Here is a 20689-nt window from a genome sequence, read left to right as displayed (position 1 = left end):
CGAGGATGTGGAGAAAGAGGACCTCTTTAGCATTGTTGATGACAATGCAAGCTGGTGCAGCCACTCTGGAAAACAGTATGGAGGTTCCTCAAAAAACTAAAAATAGAACTACCCTATGACCCAGCAATTGCACTACTAGGCATTTATCCACGGGGTACAGGTGTGCTGTTTCAAAGGGACACATGCACCCCCATGTTTATAGCAGCACTATCAACAATAGCCAAAGTATGGAAAGAGCCCAAATGTCCATCAATGGATGAATGGATAAAGAAGATGTGGTATATATATATATATATATATATATATATATATATATATATATATATATATATACACACACACACACACAATGGAGTATTACTTGGCAATTAAAAAGAATGAAATCTTGCCATTTGCAATGACGTGGACAGAACTGGAGGGTATTATGCTAAGTGAAATTAGCCAGTCAGAGAAAGATGCAAAAATCATATGACTTCACTCATATGAGGACTTAGGGAGACAAAACAGATGAACATAAGGGAAGGGAAACAAAAATAATATAAAAACAGGGAAGGGGACAAAACAGAAGAGACATAAATATGGAGAACAAACTGAGGATTACTGGAGGGGTTGTGGGAGGGGGGATGGGCTAAATGGGTAAGGGGCACTAAGGAATCTACTACTGAAATCATTGTTGCACTATATGGTAAGTAATTTGCATGTAAATTTTTTTAAAAAGTTGTAATAAAAAAGTACGAAGGATTTTGAGAGGATGAAAATGGAGAGGAAGGCAGTAAGCTGGAATAACATCCCGAGGGAAGGCAGAGTTGTAAGAATTTGTAGTGCTTTCAGAAAATGAAGAATGGAATTGCAACAGAGGGATGCAGTATGTGGGAGGGATGTGGCAGGAATCTGTGAGCTGCACATGGGCTTCTTAAATACCAGCCAAGATGTTTCAGTGCAATTCTAGACCATTGAGATCCATTGTGAGTTTTTTTTCCTCCCTATTCTCTGAAGAAGTTTGAAATTATTTGACTAGTTGACATATGTGACATCAGTTTCAGGTATGCAACATAGTGATTTAGCAAATCTATACATTATGCTCTGGTCAGCACAAGTGTGGCTACCATCTGTCACCATAGTTGTTATGATACCACTGACTATATTCCCTGTGCTGTACATTTTGTCCCCGTGATTTATTCATTACATAACTTCAAGCTTGTACTTCCCACTCCCCTTTACCCATTTTGCCCATTGTCCTGCCCCTTCTCATCTGGCAACCATTAGTTTGTTCTCTGTATTTATAGGTTCGCTTCTGCTTTTTGTTAGTTCTGTTTTTTAGATTCCACATATAAATCATACGGTAATTGTCTGATTTGTTTCACTGAGTGTAATACTCTCTAGGTCCATCCATGCTGTCCAAATGGTAAGATCTCTTCCTTTTAAACAGCTGAGTGATATTCCATTATATGTCTACACCCCGTCCTCTTTGTTCTTTCCTCTATTAATGGACATTTGGATTGATTCCATATCATGGCTGTTGTAAATAATGCTGCAATAAACATAGGGGAGGGGCTTATGTTTTTTTGAATTAGTGTTTTTGTTTTCTTTGGGTAAATACCCAGGAGGGACAACTATATCATATGATATTTCAATTTTGAATTTTTTAAGGAAGCTCTGTCCCATTTTCTGCAGTGGTCACACCAGTTTACATTCCCACCAACAGTGCATGAAGGTTCCTTTCTCTTCATATCTTGCCAACACTTACTATTTTCTGTCTTTTTGATTCTAGCCATTCTGACAGCTGTAAGGTGACATCTCATTGTGGTTTATAAAAAAGAATAAATGTCTATTTATTTTTGAGACAGAGAGAGAGACAGAGAGACAGAGAGCACATGATCAGGGGAGGGGCAGAGAGAGGAGACAAAATCCAAAGCAGGTTCCAGGTTCTGAGCTCTCAGCACAGAGCCTGATGCAGGGCTCAAACCCATGAATTGTGAGATCATGACCTGAGCCAAAGTCAGGCACTTAACCAACTGAGCCACCCAGGTGCCCCTCATTGTGGTTTTGATTTGCATCTCACTGATGTTGAACATCGTTTGGGTGTCTGTTCGCCATCTGGATGTCATCCTTGGAAAAATGTCTATTTGGGTCCTCTGCCCAATTTTTAATTGGATTAATTAGGGATTTTCTTGGTGTTGGGTTGTATGAATTATATATTTTGGCTGTTAACCCCTTATCAGATGTATAATTTTCAGATATTGTCTTCCATTCACTAGGTTGCCTTTTGGTTTTATTGATGGTTTCTTTTGCTGTGCAAAAGCTTTTTATTTTGATGTAGTCCCAATAGTTTATTTTTTCTTTTACCTCCCTTGACTGAAGAGACATATCTAGAAAAATGTTGCTACAGTTGGTGTCAGAGATATTACTGCCTATGTTTTCTTCTAGAAGTTTATGGTTTTAGGTTTCATAATTTTTAATTTTTAATGAATTTATAATTCATTTTTGTGTATGCTATAAGAAAATGGTCTAGTTTCGTTTTTTTGAGTATAGCTGTCCAGTTTTCCCAGCACAACTTGTTGAAAAGACTTTTTCCCCCGCTGTATATTCTTGCCTCTTTTGTCATAGATTAGTTGACCATATAAGCATGGGCTTACTTCTGTGCTCTCCGTTTTGTTCTATTGATCTACAAGTCTATTTTTGTTCCAGTACTATTCTATTCTGTTTTGATTATCACAGTTGTAATATATCATGAAATCTGGGATTGTGATACTTTCAACTTTGTTCTTCTTTCTCAAAATTGCTTTTTGCTATTTGATGTCTTCTGTGGTTCTATACAAATTTTAATATTATTTATTCTAGTTCTGTGCAAATTACCATTGGCATTTTGATAGGGATTGTGTTGAATCTGTAGATTGCTTTGGGTGTATTGGAAATTTTAGCAATGTTAATTCTTTCAATCTATGAGCATGGAATATCTTTCCATTTGTTTGTATTGTCTTTAGATTCTTTTTTAATCAATGTTTTATAGTCAGAATAGAGGTCTTTTATCTCCTTGGTGAAGCCTTGTTCCTAGGTAATTTTATTCTTTTTGGTGCAATTATAAATAAAATTGTTTTCTTAATTTCTCTTTCTGCTATTTTGTTCTTAAGTACACAACCAATTTCTGGGTATTAATTTTGTATCCTGCAACTTGACTGAATTTATTTATTATTTCTAATAGTTTTTTGATGAAGTCTTGAGGGTTTTCTATGTATCATATCATACTATCTGCAAAAACTGACAGTTCAACGTCTTCCTTACCAGTATGGACTCCCTTAATTTCTTGTCTGCGGTGACCAGGACTTTCAGTACTACGTTGAATAAAAGTGGCAAGAGTTAACATCCTCATCTTGTTTCTGATCTTAGAGGTAAAACTCTGTTTTACCATCAAGTATGATGTTAACATGCATTTTTCATATATGACCTTTATTATGTTGAGGTATGTTCTCTCTAAACCCACTTTGTTAAGAGTTCTTATCATGAACAGATGTTGAATTTTGTCAAATGCTTTTTCTGCATCTATTGAGATATGATTTTTATCTTTTGTTAATGTGTATCATATTGATTGATTTTTGAATATTGAACCATTCTTGCATCTTTTTTAATTGCTTTTTTTATTTTATTTTTTAATTTGTTTATTTTTTATAAGATATTTATTGTCAAATTGGTTTCCATACAACACCCAGTGCTCATCCCAACAGGTGCCCTCCTCAATACCCATCACCCATCACCCATCCCTCCCACCCCCCATAAACCTTGGAGCAGCAGGTTTGTTCTCAGCTTTTGAGAGTCTCTTATGTTTTGGCTCCCTCCCTCTCTAACCATTTTTTTTCCTTCCCCTCCCCCATGATCTTCTGTTAAGTTTCTCAGGATCCACATAAGAGTGAAAACATATGGTATCTGTCTTTCTCTGTATGACTTATTTCACTTAGCATAACACTCTCCAGTTCCATCTATGTTGCTACAAAAGGCCAGATTTCATTCTTTCTCATTGCCACATAGTATTCCATTGTGTATATAAACCACAATTTCTTTATCCATTCGTCAGTTGATGGACATTTAGGCTCTTTCCATGATTTGGCTGTTGTCAAGAGTGCGGCTATAAACATTGGGGTACAAGTTCCCCTATGCATCATTACTCCTGAATTCCTTGGGTAAATTCCTAGCAGTGCTACTGCTGGGTCATAGGGTAGGTCTATTTTTAATTTTCTGAGGAACCTCCACACTGTTCTCCAGAGTGGCTGCACCAGTTTGCATTCCCACCAACAGTGCAAGAGGGTTCCCGTTTCTCCACATCCTCACCAGCATCTATAGTCTCCTGATCTGTTCATTTTAGCCACTCTGACTGGCATGAGGTAATATCTGAGTGTGGTTTGATTTGTATTTTCCTGATGAGGAGCGACGTTGAGCATCTTTTCATGTGCCTGTTGGCCATCTGGATGTCTTCTTTAGAGAAGGGTCTATTCATGTCTTCTGCCCATTTCTTCACTGGATTATTTGTTTTTTGAGTATGGAGTTTGGTGAGCTCTTTATAGATTTTGGATACTAGCCCTTTGTCCAAAATGTCATTTGCAAATATCTTTTCCCATTCCGTTGGTTGCCTTTTAGTTTTGTTGATTGTTTCCTTTGCAGTGAAGAAGCTTTTTATCTTCATGAGGTCCCAATAGTTCATTTTTGCTTTTTAATTCTCTTGCCTTTGGGGATGTGTCAAGTAAGAAATTGCTGTGGCTGAGATCAGAGAGGTCTTTTTCTCTTCTAGAGTGTTGATGGTTTCCTATCTCATATTCAGGTCCTTTATCCATTTTGAGTTTATTTTTGTGAATGCTGTGAGAAAGTGATCTAGTTTCAACCTTCTGCATGTTGCTGTCCAGTTCTCCCAGCACCATTTGTTAAAGAGACTCTTTTTTTCCATTGAATACTCTTTCCTGCTTTGTCAAAGATGAGTTGGCCATACATTTGTGGGTCTAGTTCTGGGGTTTCTATTCTATTCCATTGGTCTATGTGTCTGTTTTTGTGCCAATACCATGCTGTGTTGATGATTACAGCTTTGTAGTAGAGGCTAAAGTCTGGGATTGTGATGCCTCCTGCTTTGGTCTTCTTTTTCAAAATTACTTTGGCTATTCGGGGCCTTGTGTGGTTCCATACAAATTTTAGGATTGCTTGTTCTAGCTTTGAGAAGAATGCTGGTACAATTTTGATTGGGATTGCATTGAATGTGTAGATAGCTTTGGGTAGTATTGACATTTTCACAATATTTATTCTTCCAATCCATGAGCACGGTATGTTTTTCCATTTCTTTATATGTTCTTCAATTTCCTTCATAAGCTTTCTATAGTTTTCAGCATACAGATCTTTTACATCTTTGGTTAGGTTTATTCCTAGGTATTTTATGCTTCTTGGTGCAATTGTGAATGGGATCAGTTTCTTTATTTGTCTTTCTGTTGCTTCATTATTAGTGTATAAGAATGCAACTGATTTTTGTACATTAATTTTGTATCCTGCGACTTTGCTGAATTCATGTATCAGTTCTAGCAGACTTTTGGTGGAATTTATTGAGTTTTCCATGTATAATATCGTGTCATCTGCAAAAAGAGAAAGCTTGACTTCATTTTTGCCAATTTTGATGCCTTTGATTTCCTTTTGTTGTCTGATTGCTGACGCTAGCACTTCCAACACTATGTTAAACAACAGCGGTGAGAGTGGACATCCCTGTTGTGTTCCTGATCTCAGGGAAAAAGCTCTCAGTTTTTCCCCATTGAGGATGATATTAGCTGTGGACTTTTCATAAATGGCTTTTATGATGTGTAAGTATGTTCCTTCTATCGTGACTTTCTCTAGGGTTTTTATTATGAAAGGATGCTGAATTTTGTCAAATGCCTTTTCTGCATCAATTGACAGGATCATATGGTTCTTATCTTTTCTTTTATTAATGTGATGTATCACGTTGATTGATTTGTGAATGTTGAACCAGCCCTGCATCCCAGGAATGAATCCCACTTGATCATGGTGAATAATTCTTTTTATATGCTGTTGAATTCGATTTGATAGTATCTTATTGAGAATTTTTACATCCATATTCATCAGGGTTATTGGCCTGTAGATCTCTTTTTTTACTGGGTCTCTGTCTGGTTGGTTTAGGAATCAAAGTAATGCTGGCTTCATAGAATGAGTCTGGAAGTTTTCCTTCCCTTTCTATTTTTTGGAATAGCTTGAGAAGGATAGGCATTGTCTCTGCTTTAGATGTCTGGTAGAATTCCCCTGGGAAGCCATCTGGTCCTGGACTCTTATTTGTTGGGAGATTTTTGATGACTGATTCAATTTCTTCGCTGGTTATGGGTCTGTTCAAGCTTTCTATTTCCTCCTGATTGAGTTTTGGGAGGGTGTGGGTGCTTAGGAATTTGTCCATTTCTTCCAGGTTGTCAGGTTTGTTGGCATATAATTTTTCATAGTATTCCCTGATAATTGCTTGTATCTCTGAGGGATTGGTTGTAATCATTCCATTTTCATTCATGATTTTATCTATTTGGGTCCTCTCTCTTTTCTTTTTGAGAAGCCTGGCTAGAGGTTTATCAATTTTGTTTATTTTTTCAAAAAACCAACTCTTGGTTTCGTTGATCTGCTCTACAGTTTTTTTAGATTCTATATTGTTTGTTTCTGCTCTGATATTTATTATTGCTCTTCTTCTGCTGGGTTTGGGGTATCTTTGCTGTTCTGCTTCTATTTCCTTTAGGTGTGCTGTTAGATTTTGTATTTGGGATTTTTCTTGTTTCTTGACATAGGCCTGGATTGCAATGTCTTTTCCTCTCAGGACTGCCTTTGCTGCATCCCAAAGTGTTTGGATTATTGTATTTCAATTTTCATTTGTTTCCATATTTTTTAAATTTCTTCTCTAATTGCCTGGTTGACCCATTCATTCTTTAGTAGGGTGTTCTTTAACCTCCATGATTTTGGAGGTTCCAGACTTTTTCTTGTGGTTGATTTCAAGTTTCATAGCGTTGTGGTCTGAAACTGTGCGTGGTATGATCTCAATTCTTGTATACTTATGAAGGGCTGTTTTGTGACCCAGTATGTGATCTATCTTGGAGAATGTTGCATGTGCATTCGAGAAGAAAGTATATTCTGTTGCTTTGGGATGCAGAGTTCTCAATATATCTGTCAAGTCCATCTGATCCAGTGTATCATTCAGGGCCCTTGTTTCTTTATTGATTCTGTGTCTAGATGATCTATCCATTGTTGTAAGTGGAGTATTAAAGTCCCCTGCAATTACCACATTCTTATCAATAAGGTTGCTTATGTTTTTGAATAATTGTTTTATATATTTGGGGGCTCCCACATTTGGCACATAGACATTTATAATTGTTAGCTCTTCCTGATGGATAGACTCTGTAATTATTATATAATGCCCTTCTTCATCTCTTGTTACAGCCTTTAATTTAAAGTCTAGTTTGTCTGATATAAGTATGGCTACTCCAGCTTTCTTTTGACTTCAGTAGCATGATAGATAGTTCTCCATCCCCTCACTTTTATTCTGAAGGTGTCCTCAGGTCTAAAATGAGTCTCTTGTAGGCAGCAAATAGATGGGTCTTGTTTTTTTATCCATTCTGATACCCTATGTCTTTTGGTTAGCGCTTTTAGTCCATTTACATTCAGTGTTATTACAGAAAGATATGGGTTTAGAGTCATTGTGATGTCTGAAGTTTTCATGCTTGTAGTGATGTCTCTGGTACTTCGTCTCACAGGATCCCCCTTAGGATCTTGTAAGGCTGGTTTAGTGGTGATGAATTCCTTCAGTTTTTGTTTGTTTGGGAAGACCTTTATCTCTCCTTCTTTTCTGAATGACAGACTTGCTGGGTAAAGGAGTCTTGGCTGCATATTTTTTCTGTTCATCACATTGAAGATTTCCTGCCATTCCTTTCTGGCCTGCCAACTTTCAGTAGATAGGTCTGTCACTAGTCTTATCGGTCTCCCTTTATATGTTAGAGCGTGTTTATCCCAAGCTGCTTTCAGAAATTTCTCTTTATCCTTGTATTTTGCTGGTTTCACTATGATATGTCATGCAGAAAATCGATTCAAGTTACGTCTGAAGGGAGTTCTCTGTGCCTCTTGGATTTCAATGCCTTTTTCTTTCCCCAGATCAGGGAAGTTCTCAGCTATGATTTCTTCAAGTACACCTTCAGCACCTTTCCCTCTCTCTTCCTCCTCTGGAATCCCAATTATACGTATATTATTTCGTTTGTGTCACTTAGTTCTCTAAGTCTCCCCTCACACTCCTAGATTTTTTAATCTTTTTCTCAGCTTCTTCTTTTTCCATAATTTTATCTTCTAATTCACCTATTCTCTCCTCTGCCTCTTCAATCTGAGCTTTGGTCACCTCCATTTTATTTTGCAGGTCATTTCTAGCATTTTTTAGGTCCTCCTGACTGTTTCTTAGTCCCTTGATCTCTGTAGTAATAGATTCTCTGCTGTCCTGTATGCTTCTTTCAAGCCCAGTGATTAATTTTATGACTATTATTTTAAATTCATTTTCTGCCATATTGCTTAATTCGTTTTTGATCAGTTCGTTAGCTGTTGCTACTTCCTGGAGTTTATTTTGAGAATTCTTCCATTTCGTCATTTTGGATAGTCCATGGAGTGGTGCAGAACTGCAGGGCTCTTCCCCTGTGGTGTCTGGAGTAACTTGAGTTGGTGGGTAGGTCCGCAGTCAGACCTGATGTCTGCTCCCAGCCCACCACTGGGCCCACAGTCAGACTGGTGTGTACCTTATCTTCCCCTCTCTGAGGGGCAGGACTCACTATGGAGTGGTCTGGCCCCTGTCTGGGCTACTTGCACACTGCCAGGCTTGTGGTGCTGCTTCAGTGGGATCTGGCGTATTAGCCGGGCTGGATCCGCAAGGTGCACAGGGGCAGGAGGGGCAGGCTCAGCTCGCTTTGCCTTTGGTGGTCTGCTTCGCGAGGGGCTCTGCGGCACCGGGAGGGAGGCAGACCCATCGGAGGGATGGGTCCACAGCGTTGGGTGTTTGTGTGGTGCAAGCAAGTTTATGACAGGAACTGGTTCCCTTTGGGATTTTGGCTGGGGGATGGGTGAGGGAGATGGCACTTCCCAGTGCCTTTGTTCCCTGACAAGCTGAGCTCTGTCCTCAGGGGCTCAACAACTCTCCCTCCCATTGTCCTCCAGCCCTCCCATTTTCCGAGCAGTGCTGTTAACTTATAACCTTCCAGATGTTAAGTCCTGCTGGCTGTCAGAACACACTCCGTCTGGCCCCTCTGCTTTTGCAAGCCAGAGTCGGGGTCTCTGCCTTGCCGGGTGGGCTGGCTGCCCCCTCCACCACCCCGGTTCCCTCCTGCAAGTCCATGTAGCATGCACTGCCTCTCTGCGCTTCCTACCCTCTTCTGTGGGCCTCTAGTCTACGCTTGGCTGTGGAGAGTCAAGGCTGATGTGGGTGGAATCTAAGCAATCAGCAGGGTGGGGGTGAACCCAGCGTCCTCCGACCCCATTCTTGCATCTTGAGGATGAATCCTACTTGATTGTGGTGAATGATCCCTTTAATATATTGTTGAATGTGGTTTGCTAATATCTTGTTGAGGATTTTTGCATCTATGTTTATCAGGGATATTTCCCTGTAGTTTTCTTCTTCTTTTTAAAATGATCTTTATCTGGTTTTGGTATCAGGGTAATCCTGGCCTCTCAGAATATACTTGGAATCTTTCCCTGTTTTATTTTTCTGTAAATAGTTTGAGGGGGAGAGGTATTGACTCTTCTCTAAATGTTTGGTAGAGTTTACGTATGAATCCATCTGGTCACAGGCTTTGCTTTTTGGTAGATTTTTGATTACTGATTCAATTTTATTACTAGTAATTGGTCTCTTCAGATTTTCCCTTTCTTCCTTATTCAGTTTTGGAAGATTGTATGTTTCTAGGAATTTACCCATTTCTTCTAGGTTGTCCAATTTTTTGGTATACAATTTTTCACAGTATTCTTTCATAATTCTTGTATTTTTATGGTGCTGGTTGTTACATTTTCCTTTTGTTTTTTATTTTATTTATTTGGGTCTTTTCTCTTTTATTACTGATGAGTCTGACTAAAGGTTTATCAATTTTGTTTGTCTCTTGAAAGAACAAGATCTTGATTTCATTGGTCTTCTCTTTCATTTGTCTATTTTTTTTTTTTTAAGTCTATGTGCCATTTCGTTCTGCTCTGAGCTTTATTACTTCTTTCCTTCTATTTACCTAGGACTTTGTCCTTTTTCTGGTTCTTTCATGTGTAAAGTTAGTTTATTTGAACTTTTTCTTGTTTCTTGAGATAGGCCTGTGCTGCTATAAATTTCCCTCTTAGAACTGCTTTCAATGCATCCCAAAGATTTTAGACAGTTTGTGTTTTCATTTTCATTTGTCTCCATGTATTTTTTTTTTCATTTATTCTTTGATTTCTTCATTGACTCACTGGTTGTATGTTTAGCCTCCACATGTTTGTGGTTTTTTCTTGTGATTGTGAGTTCTAGTTTCATAGTGTTGTGACTGTAAAAGATGAATGATATGATTTCAGTCTTCTTAAATTGATTGAGACTTGTTTTGTGGCCTAATGAGAATGAGAATGTTCCACATGCACTTAAAGAGAATGTGTGCTCTGTTGTTTTTGGATGGAATGTTCTGTATATATTAAATCTATCTGGTCTTATATGTCATTCAAAGACACTATTTCCTCATTGATTTTTCTGCCTGAATGACCTATTCATTGATGTAAATTAAGTGTTAAAGTCCCTTACTATTGTGTTACTGTCAGTTCCTCCCTTTATATCTATTAATATTTCCTTTGTTTATTTAGGTACTCCAATGTTGGGTACATAGATATTTACTTGTTGGATTGATCCCTTTATCATTATATAATGCTCTTCTTTGTCTGTTATTATAGTTTTTATTTTAGAGTTTAAAGTCTGTTTTATTTGTTATGAGTTTTCCTGCTCCAGCTTTTTTGCTGCTTCCATTTGTAGTGGAATATCTTTTTCAATTCTTTCAATCTCAGTCTGTGTCTTTAGGTCTGAAGTGAATCTTTTGTAGGCAGCATATAGATGAGTCTTTTTTTTTTCTGATTTGTCACCCTATACCTTTTTATTGGAGGATTTAGACCATTTACATTTAAGTAATTATCGATATGTATGTGCTTATTGTCATTTTGTTAATCGTTTTCTTTTTTTTTTTTTTTTTTTGGAGTTCTTAGTTCTTTTCTTACTCTTTTTTTGTGATTGACTTTCTGTAGTGTCATTATTCCCCCCCCCCTTTTTTTGTGTGTGTATCTATTATAGGTTTTGTTTTAGGATAGGTTTGTAGTTACCATGAGGTTTGTATATTGCTTCCTAAGTATATAGCAGTTTATATTAAGTTGATGGTCATTTAAGTTCAAACACATTCTAAAAAACTTATTTTTTATACCCCTCTCTCCACATTTTATGTTTAGGTTACCATATTTTACATATTTTTATTCATAATTTTCTTCTAATTATGGGCTTTTCTTTTATACTTAAAGAAGTGCTTTTGCATTTTTGTAAGGCCAATTTAGTGATGATAAACTCCTTTAATTTTTGTCTGGGAAACTCTCTTTCCTTTTATTCTGAATGATAACTTTGCCAGCTAGAGTTTTCTTGGTTGTAGTTTTTTCCTTTCAAGACTTTGAATATGTAGTGCTACTCCCTTCTAGCCTGCAAAGTTTCTGCTGAAAATCCAACCAATAGCCTTATGTGCTTTCCTTTTATACTTCTCTCTTGCTATTTTTAAAATTCTTTTTCTATCTTTAACTTTTGACATTTTAATTATTATGTCATGGTGTGGACATTCTTGGGTTCATCTTATTTTGAATGCTCCGTGCTTCCTAAACCTAGATGTCTATATCTTTTTCCAGATGAGTGAAGTTTTTACTAGTATGCCTTCAACTGAGTTTTCTGCCCCATTCTATCTTTTTCCTTCTGGGACCCCCATAATGCAAATATTTGTTTGCTTGATGTTGTCTAAAAGATCTCTTAACTTATCCTGCTTTTTTTTTCCCCCCTTGTTGTTCAGGTTGGGTGCTTTCCATTACCCTCTCTTCCAGATCACTGATCCATTCTTCTACACCTTCTAATCTTTTGATTCCCTCTAGTGTTCTTTGTGGTTGTTTATTTGTTTGTTTGTACTTAGGTTATTGTGTTTGTCATCTGTGGTTCTTTTTTATATTTTCCATCTCTTTGTTGAAGGCTTCACTGAGTTCTTTCACTCTTTTCTCCAGCCTGGTAAGCATCTTTATGATCATTGCTTTAAACTCTTTATTAGGCATATTGCTTATTTCCTTTTTACTTAGTACTTATTCTGAGGTTTTGTCTTTTTCTTTCTTTTGGAACATACTCCTGTTTCCCCATTGTTATTGACTTCCATGTTTATGTTGATGAATTAGCAGAACAGCTACTTCTGAATTTGAAGAAATGGTCTTGTGTCTGGTCGTCCCCTGTGTATGCTTGGCGACTTCTGCTGGCTGGCAGGATCTGTGGTTGATGTAGGCTGGGGGTTGCAGGGCATTCCATGCTGTGACTGACCTGGTGAGATGACCATAGCTGAAGTGAGTGCAAGTGGGAGGTCCTAGGGGTCTCCATATAGTAGACACCCTGACAGGACAACTAAAGCTGAAGTGGGTGCAAGTTTGAAGGATCCTGGGCCCTTATGTGCAGAGGTGCCCTGGCAGGACAGCTGAAGCTGAAGTTGGTACAAGCTGGAGCGTCCTGCAGTGCCCGTTGCAGGGGGTCCTGATGGGGTGATAAGCCCAGGCCAGCACAAGCCAGTGTGTCCAAGGGCATTCTTTTCAGGGATGCCCTGGCAGGTCAGCTAAAACTGAAGTGGATGCAAGCTAAGGGGGGGGGGTGAGTGGGGGGCTGGACCTTCCATACAGAAGGCACCTTGGCAGGACGGCTGAAGTGGAAATGTGTGCAAGCCAGGGTATTTAGGAGCGTTCCATCCTGAGGATGCCCTGGCAGGACAACTGAAGGTGAAGTAGGTATAAACTGGAGGGTCCCTCAGTGTGCAGCAAAGGGGGTGCCCTTGTGGGGCAATGGAAGCCAAGGCTGGTGGAGTCCAATGTGTCCTGGGATGCTCTGTACAGGGGGCACCCTGGTGGGACAGCTGGGCCAAACAGACTTCAGCCAGGAGGTCCTAGGGTACTCTGTGTTGATGGTGCCTAGCAAGCTGAAGCCAAAGTGGGTATGGACCTGGAGTGTTCAGGGATGCTTTGCACCTGTGTCACCTTGGTGCAACAGCTGAAGCTGTACTGCGTGCTATCGAGGGGTGTCCTGGTATATACCACCCTAGAGCCTCCTTGGTGGGATTGCTGGGGCCAGGTGTCTGAGGTTCACTGACGTGGTAGGCTGGTTAGGGTGCCCAGACCCTCTCATCCCATTGACACTGTCATGGTGGAGTGGGAGCATAAACTGGGGTGCTTGTCAGCCCTTCTAACCCAGAGAGAGTTCCAGCAGCTCCCTTTAGTTTGGGACGGTTTTAGGGCTGGTTCTTTCACATACTAGTTGTTCTTTTAAACCTTGGCTTTTCCCCCCTGTGTTCCAGGGCAGATGATTCTGCTCAGGATGTCTCAGTAGTATCCCTTCCCACTGCAGTGCATGGCATTTGGGATTGGAGGTTCCCTTCATTACTGTGTCTCCACCTCTTTTGTTTTGCAGAAGCTTTTCAGTCACTCCTCCCATTGTGAGATTTTGAGGAGGAGATTGATGTGATGAGATCGTATAAATTAGGAAGTAATTCTGAGGAATAAAAAGAATAAAAGATGGGAGGTAGGGATGCTAGTGTTAGGTGACTTTTGAAATCATCATTTGATAGATGTGGAAGGCCTAACTCACAGTTTTCTATTACTATTTTAGTATCTACTAAAATAGAAACACCTTTCCTCCATGGTTATTTTGGTCTACCTAGTTCATGGGTTGATGGTGATGGACTCTGAAAGAAAATGTATTTAGCTTCTCTATTAGGAAAAAAAAAAAGAAAATAATTTCTATAAAACTAGGATCGAAGCAGGTAATACAGAAATGATTTGAAAAGTTTAAAGATATACCCCCAAATTGATTTATTTTTAAATGACACTATTTGTTACATCAGAGCTGTGAGTTCTTCCTTCCACTTTCTTTGTCATCCCATTACTGTAAATGAATGAATGATTTACAGTTTTTTATCTTCTTAATGTCTCTTGCGAAAGAGATTAATAGAAATAGAAAAGAGAAAGAAACAAAAGGAGTTGAAGGAGAAGGAGAAGGAAGAAAGGAGGAAGCAGCTAGCAGCAGAGATGAAAGAAGATGGAGAAAAGGAATTCCAGGTGGAGGAGGAGGAGGAGGAGGAAAGAGAGGAAGAGGAGCCATTACCCGAAATCTTTATTCCATCAACCCCCTGTCGCATACTCTGTGGATTTTACTCTGAGCCAGGGAAGTTCTGGGTTTCTTTGGTGAGTAATAATGTAATACATAATTTTGATTAAATAGTTTCTGATCATGAATTTCCAGCCCATTCTTACTTTCTCTTATGGTGAGACCATTTTTTAAATACTATTGAATAAGTTGTGAATTTTGATGAATGAATGTGACTTACAGTTTTTGTGTCATCTTAATATCTTTTATGTCTGTTTATAATATCTGCTAACATCTATAATGATCATTCATATTTCAGGGGGTCAAAGAGAAGAAGAATTAAAGGTAGAAGGAAGGGCAAAGGGCTAAAGAGTCTTCTGGCTGTTTCTATTGTTTCTTTAATTTGAAACTAATTGACATTTTGAAAATAATGGGCACACTATCCTGCAGAGTTTTGTTTGCATTTTGTTACCTGCAGCTATGCTGTGTGGCCACGTGGAAGTCTGGGAAGATGACTATTTTTAGATTGTCACATTGTCACCCTGAACAAAATTGGAACTTGGCTAATATGGAAGAAGAGAAAAATAGATATCAGAGAGTCAAAGACAGAGGACTGTCACAAAGTTGTGATAATTACTTTCTCTAATTATATATTTTCTACTATCATGAAACAATTGATTGCAAAACAAGATTTCCTTCGTTATAAATTTGTCACAAACTTCAGCTCCATTAACAAAAAAAACTATTTATTGACATGATTTTATTATACTTCACACATACTGTGATTGTCACAAATTGAAGGTTTGTGGCCATCCTGTGTTGAGCAAGCTAATCAGCATCATTATTTCTACAACATTGGCTCACTTCATGTCTATGTGTCACATTTTGGTAATTCTTGTGATATTCCAAACTTTCTCATTATTATCGTTATGGTGATCTGTGATCATTGATCTTTGTTACTATTGTAATTGTTTTGGGGAGCCATGAACCACACCCATATAAGACAGCAAACCTAACGATAAATATTGTGTGTGTTTTCACTGCTCCACTAACTAGTCATTCCCCCATCTCTCTCCCTCTCCTTGGGCCTTCCCTGAGATACAAGAATATTTAAATTAGGCCAGTTAATAACCCTACAATAGCTTCTAATTGTTCACTTGAAAGGAAGAGTCACACGTTTCTCACTTTAAATCAGAAACAAGAAATGATTAAGCTTAGTGAGGAACGCATGTCAAAAGCCAAGGCAGGCCAAAAGCTAGGTCTCTTGTGCCAAATAGTAGGCCAAGATGTTAATGCAAAGGAAAAGGTTTTTTTTAGTAGGCTCCATGCCCAACATGGGGTTTGAACTCATTACCCTGAGATCAATAGTCACATGCTCTATCTCCTAACCAGCCAGATGCCCTCCAAAGGAGAAGTGCTTGAAAGAAATTAAAAGTGCTATTCCAGTAAACACACAAATACCGAGAAAGCAAAATAGCCTTATTGCTGATATGGAGAAAATTTCAGTGGCCTGGATGGAAGATAAAACCAGACACAACATTCTCTTCAGCCAAAGCCCAATGCAGAGCAATGCCCTAACTCTCTCCAATTCTGGGAGAGGTGAGGAAGCTTCAGAAGAAAAGTGTGAAGTTAGCAGGGATTGGTCCATGAAGTTTAAGCAAAGAAGGAAAGAAGCCATCTCCATAATAGAGAAGTGTGAGGTACAGCAGCAGGTGCTGATGGAGAAGCTGCAGCAAGTTATCCAGAGGATCTAGCTAGGATTAGTCACGGGGTGCCTGGGTGGTTGTCGGTTGAGCGTCTGACTTTGGCTCTGGTCATGATCTCGCGGTCTGTGAGTTCGAGCCCTGCATCGGGCTCTGTGCTGACAGCTCAGAGCCTGGAGCCTGCCTCAGAATCTGTGGTCTCCCTCTCTCTCTGCCCCTCCCCCGCTCATGCTCGCTCGCTCTCGCTCTCTCTCTCTCTCTCTCTCTCTCTCTCTGTCATAAATCAATAAACATTTAAAAAAAAAGATCAGTCATGAAGGTGGCTACACTAAACAACATATTTTCTTAAATTTTTTTAATGTTTATTTATTTTTGAGAGAGAGACAGAGTGCGAATGGGGGAGGGGCAGATAGAGAGGGAGACACAGAATCTGAACTAGGCTCCAGGCTCTGAGCTGTCCACACAGAGCCAGACATAGGGCTCAAATTCATGAACCATGAGATGACCGGAGCCAAAGTCAGATGCTCAGTCAGCCACCTAGGTGCACCACAATAGATTTTCAATGTAGATGAAACAACCTTCTACTGGATAATGTCATCTAGGACTTTCATAAAGGATATGTCAATTCCTGGCGTCAAAGAATAGGTTGACCCTTTTGTTAGGGGCTAATGCAGCTGGTGACTTAAATTTGAATCCAGTGCTCATTTACCATTCCGAATATCCTAGGGCCCTTAAGAATTGTGCTAAATCCCTACTGCCTGTGCACTATAAATGGAACAACAAAGCTGGGAGACCTGTTCAGAAAAAAAGAAGATTCCTTTTAAAATATTATTGTTCATTGACAACATAGCTGGTTACCCATGATTCCTGGAGACCTATGATGAGATTAATGTTGTTTTTATGCCTCCTAGCACAACATCCATTTTGTAGCCTGTGGATCAAAGAGTAAAGTAGACTTTCAAGTCTTATTATTTAAGAAATACATTTTGTAAGGCTATAACTGCCGTAGAGAGTGATTCCTCTAATGGATCTGGGCAAAGCCAATTGAAAACCTTCTGGAAAGGATTTACCATTCTAGATTCACGGGAATAGGTCAAAATATCGACATTAGCAGGAGTTCTTGGAAGAAGTTGATTCCAACCCTTATGGGTGACTTTGAGGGTTCAAGACTTGAGTGGAGGAAGTAACTGAAGATGTGGTGGAAGCAGCAAGAGAACTAGAACTGAGTAGAGCCTAAAGATGTGACTGAATGTCTACCATCTCATGATACAACTTTAACAAATGAGCAGTTGCTTTTTATGGATGAGCAAAGAAAATGAGATGGAATCCTTTAGCAGCCACCACCTTGATCAGTCAGCAGCCATCAACATCAAGGCAGGACCCCCCCAGCAAAAAGATTAAGACTTTCCAAAAGCTCAGATTATGGTTGGAAATTTTGGGCAATAAAGTATTTTTAAATTTAAGGTATGTACACTGTTAGACATAATGCTATTACACACTTAATAGTCTATGCTATAGTGTAAACATAATTTTTATATGTACCAGGAAACAAAAAAAATCATTTGACTCACTTTATTGCAATATTAATTTCATTAAAGTATTCTGGGATTGAACCCACAACATCCCATATGTGAAAGACTATCACTAATTCATAGTTTGTCCCAGATCCCAGTGTCCCAGGATGCTGACTAGCCAAGGATTGTTGCTACAAGAAGTAACGAGCATTAACGTCTCCCCTGTTCAACTTTTCCTAGAAATGCATCTTTGTTAGAAACTTCTAAGGAGACAAGCAGCAAGAAGAATAGAAAGTAGTGATGGAGGCACCTAGGACTCCACTTATTAGTGCCTTTATACTTTGTCTTTGTTTTATGAAACAGTTGTTGATGGCTATAATTGTGTGGGGTTCTAGGGTAAGGGATAAATAAAACATGGTTCCTGACTTCAGGAAATTTCTTCATATCACGAGGGAGAAAGGCATAGAAAGAACTGTAATACAGTGTAGTAGAGTTCTAGTGTCCTGGAAACATGCAAAAAGTGTTATTTAACAAATATGAGAAAAAAAAATTTTCCTTGTCTTGTCTCAAATCTAAATCTAACATTCTATGGGGATCCATACGAGTCTTGTCTGCTTTTGTCCACTCTTAGAGTTGATGAATAGTCTCCTGCAATTGTCCAAGGACACTTTCCCCAAAGCCCCTTTGATCCCACCCCTCTCACATCCTCCAGTATCTTGTTCTACAATAAATCACCTAGTCTCCTGTATTATCCACTTCCCTCTGTTTACTCAGTTCTTATCAGGACATAAACATGCTCTACCACCTAACTTGAAATTTTTCCTTTCTTTCCACTCCCTCTTTTAGAGGTGATCCTAAAGATTATATTATGTACCTTTAACTTCATATAGTTTGACATAAATTTACTCTTCTAATTGCAGAGAAAAGATCATAGAGTACTTTAATGCCATGTATCCTCCCCCTCTCCATTGCCATATATTTTCTTAACATATATATATATATATATATATATATATATATATATATATTTGTATTCCTAAAAGGTATTTTACTATTTTTGTTGTTGTTGATATCATTTTGGTTTGTCCTTTTTCTTACTCTTAATTCCTTTCTATATCTTTGTAGTTGCAGAAGATTCTGCCTAAAAATGTATGTGTATTTAGTGTAGGTCTGCTGGTAATACATTCTCTCAGTTTTGGGAGCTTTTTGGGGGGTCTTGAGGTATCTTCATTTTGTCTTTTTAAAAAATCATATTTTTGCTGGATATTTTCTTTGCAAACTTTGATGTCTTTTAATCTTTTGTCCTCCATTCTGCCAGCTGCATCTTTTTATTGTTGTTTCTTCGAAACCTGATGTGTCTTTTTCCTTGGTTGCTTTTAAGATTTTGTGTTAAAAGGTATAATTTCTTCATATTTCTCTTGCTTGTGTTCAGTGTTTCTTGAATCCCAATGTAGTTTCACTCAGTTTTTGAAAATTTTCAGCCATTATGTACCACAATATTGCTTCTGGCCCATCTTTGTCCTTGTTTCTTCTGGGATTCCAGTTCTATGTACATTAACCCTTATCACTATGACCCATAGATATTTTACACACACGCTGCCCTTGCTTTTGGTATTTGTCATCCTTCTTTTCTTTCTCCTGCTTTGGTCTGACTGATTTATCTGATCTCTCTTCCAGATTCATAATTCTAGCTGTGTCTAGTTGCTTTCAAACTAATCTATTGAATTTTTGTCATTTTATTTTTCAGTCCTACAATTTTATTTTTTCCATTATTCACTTTCTTTACAGATTCCAGGTGACTTCTTACCTTTTTCATAGTGCCTTCAAATTCCTTAAATATATTAATCTTGGTTACTTGAAATCCATTTTATAAACACCTCTCATGATTTTTTCTTTGATCTATTTGTTCTTTTGATTTTCAATCAAGTCTTGTCTTAGCAAGTATGCATAGGGTGTTCTTTTTAATTGAAAAATTGACCTTGTATATGAAAAACTGTAGCATTAGCTTGAGAATCTGTATATTGCCATTGTCTCCTGGGAGTTTATTTTTGTTCTGGAAAGCAGCTAGAAATCCTAGATCATGTTCATATAGTCAGTGACTGAGATGACTCATACTCGTAGGGTGTAGTGTTCTAGGGTTGCAATGGAAAGCCCCGGGGAAGGTGTGTTTACAGTGGCTCCTTCTCCTTGGATGACCTTGGGAATTCTTTCCCTCTCCCTAAGCCCATGAGACAACAGATTGCTGAATTTCAAAGCCTCTCAGATGGCACTTTCAGAGCTGGTAATTGCTTCAGGGAGAAGAGCAATGCCCTAGACTCAAAACTAGCTCTGAGCAGCATGACCTACAAAACTGTATTAAATACTGCATGTGCAGAATAATACTTGAAATAAAATGGAACTCAGTAGGTAGTCAGAAGTGATATCTTCCTTGTATTGACTTTTAAATGGAAGCAAATTATTGTAAGGTGTTTTATTATTGCATAATCATATAGTTCCATATAAATGGACAATGAGTTACTTTATAAAACCTATATATAATAATAGAAGTCATATAAAAATAGATGTGTTAAGACATCTATTTTTGGTTTTAAAATTTGAAGAATAAAAAAAATCCTTGTGTGGTCATATGTATCTTATATTCAAGTACTACCTTCAATGTTATTTATCTCTTTTCCAGGGTGGCTATGATTCTGGTTTTCTATATCACTGTGAGTTCCCCCCATATGAGAAAAGTATCAATGGCACAGAAAAGAAGGATGAACCTTTTGATTTTCGTTTTCTTGAAGATACAGAGGATAATCCCATCCATACTATCACTTTCAGGTGAACAAAATTTCAGAAAGCTTAAAAAAACTCATTTGTGTCTCTGTTGTTGTCCATTATGAATATTGTTCATTTTTAAAGATGTGTCCAAATAGAGGGGCACTCAAATATTTTCTTTTTAAAAAAAATTTAGTGCTTATTTATTTTTGAGAGAGAGAGAAAGAGAGAGAGGGAGGAGAAAGAGAGGGAGACAAAGAATCTGAAGCAGGTTCCAAGCTCTGAGCTGTCAGCACAGAGCCTGATGTGGAGCTTGAACTCATGTA

The 20689-nt window shown here is 38.3% G+C and overlaps 1 protein-coding gene across 5 annotated transcripts in view; it reads left to right on the top strand.

The window, feature by feature from the left end:
- CFAP44 (cilia and flagella associated protein 44) overlaps positions 1 to 20689 on the top strand; it is a 149772-nt gene that overhangs the window by 47773 nt on the left and 81310 nt on the right. For all 5 annotated transcript variants that reach the window (XM_019839725.3, XM_003991635.5, XM_023260139.2 and 2 more), the window contains 2 exons: positions 14242 to 14484; positions 20281 to 20426. In XM_019839725.3, coding sequence (XP_019695284.2) covers positions 14242 to 14484; positions 20281 to 20426 — 389 coding nt within the window. The remainder of the gene's footprint in view (positions 1 to 14241; positions 14485 to 20280; positions 20427 to 20689) is intronic.

Source organism: Felis catus, chromosome C2, assembly GCF_018350175.1.
Source record: "Felis catus isolate Fca126 chromosome C2, F.catus_Fca126_mat1.0, whole genome shotgun sequence".
NCBI lineage: Eukaryota > Metazoa > Chordata > Mammalia > Carnivora > Felidae > Felis > Felis catus.
The sequence above is the reverse complement of the archived record's forward strand: the minus strand, read 5'-3'. Positions and strand labels throughout refer to the sequence as shown.